The sequence below is a fragment of the Magallana gigas genome, chromosome 8 (assembly GCF_963853765.1).
Source record: "Magallana gigas chromosome 8, xbMagGiga1.1, whole genome shotgun sequence".
NCBI classification, from domain to species: domain Eukaryota; kingdom Metazoa; phylum Mollusca; class Bivalvia; order Ostreida; family Ostreidae; genus Magallana; species Magallana gigas.
In genome coordinates this window covers 39,551,857-39,564,575 of record NC_088860.1, presented here as the reverse complement: position 1 = coordinate 39,564,575, position 12,719 = coordinate 39,551,857, and the positions used below count along the sequence as shown (strand labels likewise).

At 33.8% G+C, this 12,719-nt stretch overlaps 1 protein-coding gene across 1 annotated transcript in view; it reads right to left on the bottom strand.

The window, feature by feature from the left end:
• LOC105330688 (26S proteasome non-ATPase regulatory subunit 1) overlaps positions 1-12,719 on the bottom strand; it is a 99,224-nt gene that overhangs the window by 63,712 nt on the left and 22,793 nt on the right. Inside the window, exon 21 of the mRNA XM_011432555.4 lies at positions 11,755-11,819. Within this exon, the coding sequence (XP_011430857.2) occupies positions 11,755-11,819 (65 nt within the window). The remainder of the gene's footprint in view (positions 1-11,754; positions 11,820-12,719) is intronic.

Sequence of the window (12,719 nt, the reverse complement as noted above, 5' to 3'; positions counted from 1 at the left end):
AATGACATCAAACCTCTGGATGAAAAAATTCACATGTTGTCTTTAACTTACACTTTTACTTTCAATAAATGTTGAATTTATACTGTGACTTCACTTTTTTACAATCAGAGAAATGGTGATTTCTGGCATATGCAATATTAAATTTCAAGGGGGAAAATTATTGTATACCTAACATTGTTAGGTGGAAAAGTAAATTCATTATGCATGGGAACAGTGAATTGGATATGTAAGCCATTACATGGTACAATTTGGGTACCAAACACGATAAGGGAGCACAGGGTATGTGCAATGCAGAAAATGAATATCCCATTCATAGGGGCAACTTGTGTAACCATTCTTAAAATAGGGCACAATGTTTTAGCAACATATCATATCTAAATGAATATTAGTATAAATACCAAAGATAGCCACAGTGTAAAATTGAATGTAGTTGCTAGTCGGTAACATGGAGGTTTTACTGGTAATGCTGATACTGTAAACTGGATGCTGTCATACTGTAAAAGTTGTTAATTTGGTGTGGGGGGAAATTTTCACTAGTTACGCAGAAAATACCTCCATGGGTATGGTACAGAAATTAAAACTTTAGAGAGGTATATCACACATTCGAGTATTTAATACCAACTCGTATTGTTTGACAATAGAAAACAGGTATTTCTTTAATCACCAGTGTAAATAACCACTTTTACAGCACCTAATGCTACATTAATCAAGCCTAAAACTAAATAAGAGTTCTTGTGATAACAAGAGACGTTCTCAAACACTGTAGAATACAATGGAATAATAAGAGGGTCTTTGATCATCCGGAGGAGTCGCATTAAATTCAAGTTAACATGGTGCTACTTCATGAATAATTACCATATTATAGAATCAAATCCCTCGGTTTAGAGTTTACTACAGGAATTCAGTTGAAATATCATCCATTTGAAAAGAAAAAAATTCAGGGTAAAGTTTATACACCTACACCTAGTTAACCCTCCTTATTGGAGCCTTTGATCTAAATGTAGCCTTTTTACTATATTTCCATTATTTATTCACAACATTGTTTTTATTTTAAGGTATAAGTTCAGTTCAAGTGAGTACAAATAAATCAGTAGAACCCCCCCCCCCCCTCCTTTTCTAAAATTTAGCCAATTTCCTTGACTTTGATCAGTTTAGTGTATTTGTGTTTCTCTAAGTTAAATCAGCCAGAGAGAGAGAGAGAGAGAGAGAGAGAGAGAGAGAGAACATCATATCTACAGTCAAGGCTTTTCAAGAAAGTAACTTAAAAAGCGACCATCTTTTTTCCCTCAACACCCCATTAAACATTGATGCATATCCCCCCTAAGGAAAATGCTAAAAAACCGAGAAGCTTTAAAATCTGTGTTAGGAGAGTTTGATTATATGCGACTAATTAAAACGAAACCATGCAAAGTGTCTCCAAGCGCCATTTTGCTGAGGAGTGATTTAATAGATAAAACTCCTGATAAGCTGAATGTCTTTTGGACTGGATCAATATAATTTGTATAACACCAACAGAGAAGCCAGATCATGTAAAGCCCAACTATCTCTCCAGTAGCACAGACATTAAGGAGATGCTAACTGATTCTCTTGGTGCTCATGCTTTTAAGGGACAGTAAAATTGCTGGACAACAAACCAATCTCAGTACAATTCTTTTAGGTTTTTTATCCTTTCTTATTTTGCCCGGGAAGAAATGCAGGAAGAAGAATTCGGTAAACATGAACTTCAAGACAGTGCTAAATTGAGCTTAATTTATACCCTGTGCTGGTGAATATTATCCAATTAAAGACAATCTATTGCTTCACACTGGTAACTTTGAATGCACAGCCAAGTGCAATAATACCTAAATGGCTGAAATTGATAGCATCCAACATTTGCTGTCTGTAGTAGGAGAAGATGTTAGGTAATGTATTCAGTAATAGTGAAAGCAAAACTCATACGGTTTTGGTTCTAAAATGATTTATTATTACAAAAAAAAATATATCATTAACATGTAAATGCTTGATTGATCTGACCTTAACCTCAATTAAAATGGCCTTGACATTTAATGGTTTAACCTCTGACCTGTAGATACATGCACTTTTGTATGATGCATTTAAAGCACTAAAATTACATATCATATATTTTCATCCAAATGTTGACTTCAGAGAAAAACTTTACAGACCAACAATGTATACTGGATATATCAAGTATGTGCCAGTACTGACTTTATGAAAGGGCAACATGCATATAATGGCTGCTTTTTTTTTCTTAAACTTAAACTCATCAATGTGAAATGTACTCCTTCCAGAAGGCCTAACCAGTATATATATGTGTTATTTAAAAGATACCACGGAACTGTCTAAGAGGTCAAATCCTTTGACCTTTATCACAGACACTTTTAGATCTTCTATGAAACCCCTGGTCGCAGTTGTGTTAATAAGTTGGTAGAAAAACATCTCTGAATTTTTTTTCTTTTTATCTAAGCTAGAATACAGCTAATAAATGTCAGCCAACTTGTGTATAGAATAAGGAGATGTCAGTCCTAACCTAATTAGGGGTTGGAACTCTTTTGTAAGAAAACAAGGTTTAGTGCACAAAGGTGAAAAAGGGGTTTTCCCCTCCAAGTCTGTAATGAACTATGAATATGAAACAATGTCTAGCATGCTCGGTCTACATTGTCTTTTCTGCATGCAACGGGAATAAAAGAGACAGTCCAAACAACTTTTAATTGATAATTAAGAAAACTCATATAATTTTTAATTAAGAGGTACTCTACCAGCTGTTACGTCTGTTGCGTTCCTTGGTAGAAAATTTATGATTGTATACAATTTTCATCATTATTGCATTGTCTCATCATTATTGCAGGCAATAAACATAGATGAATAGCTCTTCTAATGCTCTCAATTACTGCCAGCCCTAAGCTCAAGAAGGAGAATTCATGGCATTGAGATGATGGAAGTGCCATCTTAAGTTGTGCAGCAATAATATTAATGGAAGAGGAACTATTAGAACTGAAGCATTCATAAATGCATTCATACAATGGTTTACTGATGACACATAAAAACAAGTATCATCAAATTAATTTACTCTCATGAAAGTCAGATATCATCTTTGATAAAACAGTAAAAATCCGTGCATTTTTTACTTTCTTGAATTTCAAAGATTTATTAAATGCCAAAATTTTATCAATTCAACCACTCTGCAAATTTCAACTTTCCAGAATCCCATACATGACATATTATGTCCCTCGTATCTAGATATCTTGACTTTGCACGACACATGCTGAGAGATCAAGGCAGTGACCCTTTGTGATCTCTCTGATATCTCATCTTTCATATAAACATAATTTTTATAGATTACACTTTTTATAGCTCGTTTGTCTGGAGTTTTAAGGATATACACAGACTGATCTTACATACAAAAGTCAATTTTTAACACAGAATATTACCAATATACTTTGAATTTTTTTTTTACAAAGACATTTAAGGGGGGTAACATGTATCTATGTATAAAAGAAATCATATACATATATTAGATGCAATGGATAAAGTGTTGTGAAGAAAGGATTGAGAAATTTGAGGCCTTAATGGATAAAAAAAACCCACAGAACAGACAGCTTAAGGAAGATCAGAGCCTGTAGTCTCCAGGTCTTAAAAGTGTTTGTGTCCGATTCATGCTTATAACATTATCTAAAGCATTTAAAATGCCTGCAAAAATTCCGAAAATCCATGGCAACCTATGGTGTTAATGTGAAAGGAACAGACTTTTATCCACACTATGATGGAGGATGACTTTTGTTATTCAAAGGTTTTAAATAATATTTTGTAAGGTATTTTTTTTTCATATTTTTTGGTCTAATTAGAAGAGCAACATTTCAAAGCAGCTACAAATAGTTGAGTTAATGCCTTATTCTACAGAGCAAAGGTACAACCCTTTTTTAAAATAAATGATAAAAGGTGAATTTCATATCTCTCGAAAAAATACAAATTCAATTCTATTTTATTTCTGGTGTATGTCTAATGGACCAAAAAAATCTGAAATTTCTATTTTTAGCAAAATAACATTTCTAAAAGTATTTTTAGAGAGCAAAGTTACAACTTTGTTTTCTTAAAAAATGGTAAAGGAGTCCGAGAATATTGCATATCACTGAAAGGTTGCTTACTTTGGAACTGCAATGAAAAATCATGATTTTTTAATATTTTTTCCTCTACGTCTAATGAAAAGGAAAAAAAATCTTTGCAAGAATCATGAAATCAATTATCTGTCAACTAAAGAAGTCCAGCTTGATTTAATTAATCAAAAGTGTATAGGGATCTACATAAACACTAATTAATTTGTTTCTGGATGTCATAAACAGTTGTTTACTGAACAAATTTCAAACAAATACTTAGCATGTACATGATAGGGACTCTTGTCTTTGAAAGTCATTAAATATGCCTGAAAGGGGAGGGGGGGAGAAATAAACCTTTGATAGAAGATTTTGCAGCAGCTGTTAGAATGGTGTGGGTGTGCATGTGTAGACAACCTAATAGAACGTTACTGCTGTGAGGTCCTACAAAGACTCCTAAAAAACATCTGTGTATGGTTCATTGCAAAGGCCTACCGAATTATTTTGATTATTGTACTGTTTGTTGTTTAACATCTTCGACAGAATATTTAAACAAATAAAAATGAACAGACCAACAGAAATTTTTCTAGTAAGATCGTAAATGAAGTTTAATAGAAAACAAAGAACAGAGAGATCTAAAACCTTGAATCTCAGAGGAAATCTAAACAAAAAAAACCCCAAAAACTGCACAGTTTTTTTTACAAAATTGCTGGCCACAGATCTATTCTTCAACATCCGGCCCCAGTACCATTATGTTTATAATAATTATATCTTTTATTCCTACTGCTTATGATTCATTTATAGAGCTGTTGTCAGTACAAAAAACCTTACACTCACATACTCTCATAATTTGCTATATTCATATCAAAGACCATTTCTTGGGCATGACAGAAGATGGGTGATTTCCTGGTTTTGTCTGATGTCGGTGTTGGTTTGGATCAGACAAAACCAGCTTGCTCAAAGAGTTCACCCGTACTGGAGGTTCTACCGATACAGTGACGACAATGCCCGCCACTGTACTATGCACCCTGTGAAATGATGGTCTGTGACAGACCAATGGATAGCTAATGATTTCCACCTTTCCTTGCTGAATAAAGGAGAAGTGACAGGTGCTAATGAGATGAGAGAGAACCAAGCAACCCTTAATGAAATGACATCAGCTTCGTTTCTGTCCAATCACAGTTAGAAATCTGCCTTTATTTCCAAAAATTCATCTTCAGATTCAAGGGTTCAGTTGTAACACAGACAAGATTCACAGTGCTATTATACCAGCAACATAATCTGTCATTTTTTCTTCTCAGATAAATTTGAATGCATGCACACATCTTTTAGTTCTGAATTTTTTTTTTTTTTTCTTCAGGAGAAAAAGAAAAACAGTTGAAATTTACCCAAATTGTGCTAGATGCCTAATGACTGAAAACTTTGAAATGTGAAAAAGGCGGAATTAAAAAACGAAGCCTGATTACAAGGAACAACAAATTAAAGTGCCACAGACTTCATAACAACATGTCTAACAACCAATATGGCTGACACCTCAGAGGCCTACTTAAACTGAACTTCCTTCTTCTTTTCCTTGAAAGAAAAACTGCTAGATCCACCATCTGTTTTTCTTCCTTAAAAGAAAAAAAACCCTAGATCCACCACATGTGGTCTTCATGGAGATTGTCGTAAGGTTTTATATCTCTGTTTCCTTCCAAACAGCACTCCGACTGAGCAATAAAACCAACACCAATCCCTGCTAGAAGCCATACACCACTACAATGGGTTTTAGCGATGCTTTGTCTAAATATCAGGCAAAGTTTTTTAATTTCTTATTCTTTGTAAACATGCAGCTCTTATGACATTAACCACTTGAAAGTCTGTTGTTTTGAATTTTCTAGTTTTCTTTCACTGTCAGATATTAGTTCTGTTTTGATAAATTCATCCATTTAAGTCACAGAGTATAATAGTTTTTCTCTAACAAATTTTATGCCATGTATTATTTATACATTTGTACAGTTTTGGAAAATATGTTCATCGGAGAAAAAAAATGTCTGAATCAATTAAAACTTCTTCAACTTACAATGCCTATGATATTTGTGCAATAAGAATTAACCAAAGATTTAAATCACCAAATCTAAGAGAGAAATGTTGGCTTAGAGCTGAGATGGGGTGTGGTGGAAAGGGGGAAAAAGGATGTGGGTGGTGGGTGGGTTACCAGGCTGACATCATTGGGACACGTTACGGGTGAGGAAACTATGATGGTTCATATTAACACTCAATTGAAGACATCAATTGGGGGGGGGGGGGGGGATGAGGGGTGTGAATGTGGGTGTTAAAAAACAATGAGTTGTAATACATGCATAAAACTTAAAGTCTAAAGTCTGATATCATAACATGGGCACCTGTTTCTATTAAGCCCAGCTCCCCATGAATATTTAGGGGGCTTCTAAGTGTACATCATCAATTGATCATCAATAATAACACCTCCCACTCTCATATAAAGTGACTCATGGAACACACTAACTTCCCCCTTGTGTTGTGTAACACTATCTTCGTAATTTATCTGGATGATTACGATAATTAAGCAGAAGTTGTACAAACTTTTGAAAGGAAGAGATCAAAAAGTCTTTTAGATTACAACAGTCTGCCACAAACCATTTCAATTAATACAAATTACTTACTAGATTTCTTGAAATTTCCATGATCTACAATGTTCACGCAGACTATTTTGCAATGTCTTGATGCAATTAATTTGCAATATATTTTATACAAATCGGTCTTAATAATACTATAATTATAACATTTTGTCTTTCAATCGAATTACCACACTAGTAATTTGAACAAAAATAAACTTGTTTCTTTTAAACTTTGCAGAATCAAAATGACCATGTACTTTACATAAATTGTTTACTTCACCCCCTCCCCCCAGTAAATGAAGTTTGCATTATCATAGTTTAATGTACAAGAACAAAAATTTTCAGAGATGAAATTTTAGAAACAACTAATTTCCCTACCTAGCATTTTTAATGAATTTAAGTTGCATATGCCTACATTTGTTCATTTACTTCTTGTTGAGAAATATTAGCTCAATCAATTAGGTGCATTATAAAGTGTCAGATAACAGCTATCCCATATGTATCCCATACTAATGCATACTTTAATTAATTTTTAATCATAAAAATATTGCTCCTTTTAAATATTAATTATTGCAATTTATTTCTTAAATTACATTGAAATTAATGTTAAAAGCTAATTATATATTTTTAGAATTTTCTTAATAGTAAAAGGATGGAAAAAGAGGTTTGTAGAGTCTGCATACATGTTGTCTGTAGAGGGGGATTCAATATATAGTGGCCACAATATTTTGAACCCCATCTCCAATAGCAATGGAAATCAAAGTAGGGTTCAATATATCACAGCCAAAATATTTTAAACCCTATCTTCAATGGGAATTGGAAATAGGAGGGGATCATTCAATATATTTCGGCCATAATATTTTGAGCCCCCTCTCCAATGGGAATTGGAAATATTGGGGGGGGGGGGGGGGTGTTTAAAAAAAATCAATATATCACGGCCTTTATATTATGAACCCCCTTTCCAATGGGAATCTGAAATAGGTGGGAGATTCAATACATGTATATCGCAGCCATAATATATTTGTACCCAGGTTCAATATTTAGCAGTGTTCAAAATATTATGATACAGTACTAATGAAAGGCAAGGCCTTTTTTTTTTTAACAAAGACAGTTTCCTCCATAGACTATGTGATGTTATATCATTGAAAATACTTAAATTCATTTTTATCATTGAGAATTTAATATACAGGCGTGACATGGCCTACACTTATTAAACATGCAAAGAACAATTTGGTGCATTTAGACCCTTCCCCCCCCAAAAATTAGCGAACTTAAATATCATTTTCTTCATTTTTACATTGATTAAAGCATATAATTAATCTTTGTCGGAACAGACTTAATTAATGAAATTATGATTTGTAATATCTTATCAATCTGACATATATCCTATATTACCTTCTGCCTGAAAGCAGATTTACAGATACAGATACCTGAGCCACCCAAATCAACATTACTTTGACATTGACTGAGTTGTACTGTATCCACACAGTACCTCTCCATACCTTGCAACACAATAAAGGAACAACTAATATGGTGAATTTTTGCTTCAGTTTCTGTTAGGAGGTGGTATGCATATGAAATTTTTAAAATCCCCTGATACAGAGAGGTAGATGAAAAAGAGAAAACAGACTGAAAATGAGTCAGATCCAGAAAAAGAGACTTTATACATTTGATAGAAAAAAAAAGTAAGTTTGTAATGAAAAATAGACTTTTAAAGTCTGAGACAGTTCTGCATCGATAAAAATCTTCAGATCTGCTTTTAAGGGAAGAAAAACAGTTTTACTCTTAGAAAGCAGCCATAACTGTAGATTTATAATCCCCTTGTTTCCCCATCACACTGGAGTTATTGTCAATCTGAAGGGCCCTGAAGCCATTCCACAATGATGCCATTTACTGCTCTCCATTTTGTTCACCCTGCCTGGGAACAATAGGTAGATCCTATCAGGAGAGAGAATGGAAGACTGCACAAAGTAATGGGGAATTTCCCGAAGACGACACATCCCCCGGAAATGAGAGTCAACTAATCAGACCAAACTGTCCACTCAAAAGACTGCAATTCATTATTCCCCCCAAGCTCACCCGATAAACTCGGGTCACGTACAGGACACAATCTCAGAACACTGCGAACCACAAGGTACATGTCACCACTATAACTACAAAGGTCTATCCAAACCTTATTTTCTGGAACTCGATACCTACCAACCACTATATCACTACAAAGGTCTATCCAAACCTTATTTTCTGGAACTCGATACTTACCGACCACTATATCACTACAAAGGTCTATCCAAACCTTATTTTCTGGAACTCGATACTTACCAACCACTATATCACTACAAAGGCCTAGTCAAACCTTATCATCTGGAACTCGATACTTACCGACCACTATATCACTACAAAGGTCTAGTCAAACCTTATTTTCTGGAACTCGATACTTACCAACCACTATATAAATACAAAGGTCTAGTCAAACCTTATTTTCTGGAACTCGATACTTACCGACCACTATATCACTACAAAGGTACAGTCAAACCTTATTTTCTGGAACTCGATACTTACCGACCACTATATCACTACAAAGGTTTAGTCAAACCTTATTTTCTGGAACTCAATACTTACCAACCACTATATCACTACAAAGGCCTAGTCAAACCTTATCATCTGGAACTCAATACTTACCGTCAACTATATAAATACAAAGGTACAGTCAAACCTTATCATCTGGAACACGATGGCCAAAAATTTGATTTGTGCAAAATTGTTTGATTACAAACATAGGCTGCACTCGTGATCGTCAGATCATGGAGGTCAAGGATTGTCATTCAAAAGTCAAGGATTCAAGAAATATGAATATCTTATACATGTACATGTACTAGTATTCTTTAAGTAATTGCTAATTTGTCTTTGATATCTACATCTCTGCAGCCTTTCACGTCTTAAAAATTATAAACATCAATTTTTAACTGTTTTTATCAAACATGCAAACATACAAATGTTTCTACCTTCCATTACAAAAAAAACGATAATTTAAAATCCAATTTTGAATTACCACTGATTGCCTATACATTTGTTCTTAATTTTGCCAAATTGTTTGAAGTTTTAATTTAAAATACAATAAACAATTAATAAATTGAAAATTTGTTATTTGAAAATTTATAATATTTATACAATAAATTTTATACAATAAATTTTATACATTAAATTTTAAAATTAGATCTAATTCATAAAAAAGAAAGATTTTTTTTTTTTGGCTTTTGATATGTGTCAAGGATTGAGTAAGTAGGGGAAAAAATCTTTAATATCTAATCTTTTTCCCCGATTCATTCATGATTTAATGAAAAAAAAAGGAAGATACAAAACATTCCAATCACTATGATGCAACGTTTGTACTTCTATTGTCGGTTATCTGTAAAAATCATGAATGCTGCTCGTCAATTCAAGGTTAATCGACAAAACCTACGAAAAGCCAGCGATTGCCGATACACAGACCAGTGAATGAGGACTAGCCACTCCCAAATCTTAATCGCAGGACAACCATCCGCAAACCGTCAAGAGAACATTGATTATAGCAAGGGCCGTCTCTCATTGATTTTTCCAATTCTTTCTTATCAAATTATCGTTGTCTTTGATTTTTGCTGTACATTTGGCACTGGACAGAGTTAAACAAAACTCAATCTTTTTATTGGCAAATTGAGCTCCTCTAAACATGGGAATGGCCGAACTAGAGTAAGATGACCTCAAGTCATTGCGACAAGTTTAATATACCTCTAACAAAAAAGATTTCCATAAATCTGATTACCAAACACCTTAAAGAAGACATCAAACAGAAGTAAAAATTAATTTGTTTTTCTTCAAACAAAAAAAATCACTTCTCAATATGACTTCGAGAAAAAATCTCCTGTTCATTTTTTTCACACTTAAGGATGACTTCTCTGTACTGGCTTCTTCATACCTTTATAGTATCCCCACTTGAGACAAACACATGAAAGCAGTAACAGAATCACCTATAGATTTATGGGGTTTTTTTTTTTTTAGCTTTTTGATCTGACACAATTTAGAGCTAGCTGCAAAGTGGTCAGGATTTCTCACCCTATTCCATACATTGTCAACTTATATGTGTGGAAAATTAATCAAATTTGGTTAGCACATCAACAAAGACCTGTCAAAGTCGGCAGTAAATTGGTGGTCGAAGGCTCTAATTACGGTGGTCAATCGTCAGCAGAACTCAGTCACATGGCCGATATTCCTGTCATATTAGAACTTTCATTTGCACGCTGTGCCAAAAGGGTCAGCCACGTATCTATATTTAAAGAATGGCTTGATAGGATGACTCTTCATGACAGGTGAAAACAACTCGCAGAGAAAATCAATCTCTACCACCAAAATCACGACCCACAACCACAAAATATGAAGAGCCGCAAGGTTAAAATAAAATTATTGTTTGATTGGAATTGCCTCCTGCCTCATTAAAATACCCTTCACTGATAAAATTTTATTAGCAAAGAAATAAAAAACTCTCTTTGTGAAAATCTGAATTTTTTACTAATTTTTTATTAGTTACACTTCAAATTTGAAAAAAAAAATCCCTCGATTTCTCCCTCCTGGATCTACAAACCTCCAGGGGCAATTCCAAACAAAAATTTAATTTTTTCAAGGATGGCCAACTACTGTAAATTCCTAATTAAACACAAGGAATTTATATCCACGTAAAATCGCGAGAAGAAAGCCTCGCAGATTTTAAAACCTCGCATTTATTTTCTTAGAGTTGGGAACTACTAGAAATAAGGATAAATGTTCTGTGTTCATGATTTAATATTCTCGAGATTTGATACAAAACAATGGGAATGCAGAATTAAGTGCTTGTGTATTATAAGGAATTTACAGTACTTAACAAAAATAACCGGTCTAAGATAATAAAAAAAAAGCTAGGTTGTCTCAATTCTATATTTATCCCCCCCCCCCCCCCCCAATTTTCTTCAATTGAATTTTACATAGATGCTCAAGACTGGTTACCTAAATCACAAATCTGTGCTTTCTGGCAGACTTACCTGAATAAAAGGAATCCAAGGGAGGTAACTGCTACTCTTCTGACATCATCATTTACATCACTGACCTGGAAAAGTTTACAATATGAAAAATAAGATAAAAACCAAAAAAATATATACATATCAAAAACAAAGACAATAGTTATTAACATCAACTGTCAATTTTACAATACAGATAACCTTAACCAAACCCTGCATTATTATTCTAGATTAAGTATGGTCTTGGGTTTGTTGCACAATTACAGTTGAACTTCGATGTCTCAAACACTGATATCTCAAAACAATGGATATGTCAAAGTGATTTGTAAGTCCCAACTTCTTATTTTTAAGTATTTTACCCTCGATATCTCAAAAAACTTGGATATCTCGAAGTTTTTAAACAGTCCAATCTAGTCTGAGATAACAAAGTTTGACTGTATACTGATTTTTACATATTGCTGCATTGCAGTTGTGTACACGTCATGTGTGTGTTTACATGGTATTTTTTTGGTTAATTTTTTTTAAAACAACCATTGCATGTTTTCTTGGCAAAAATTCATGCATCAATCAATCATCTTCAATCACAATGTACTTTATCTTAATTAATGACTAAAAAAAATTTTGAAATATTTTTGGATTGTGATTTGACGGCGTGTGTACATGCAGCTCTATAATCACCATTTCCTCTAAACTTCACATTTTAATATTTTTATCAATTTTTTCCTCCTATTTTTTTCCCACTTGTTAATGTAACCCTGCAGAGTCTCTCGTGAAGTTTATCATGCAATAAGATAGAGCTATCCAGAAAGCCTGACAAGTCCTAGAGCGTTCTCTTTCTCTCTCTCTTTCTCTCTCTCTCTCTCTCTCTCTCTCTTTCTCTCTCTCTCTCTCTCCTCAGAACCTAAACTGACATGATAGGAGGATTCATTTAGTCTCAGCCTGTGACATTCTTCTTCCTATTCTTTTTCAACTCAACTCAACTCAACTCT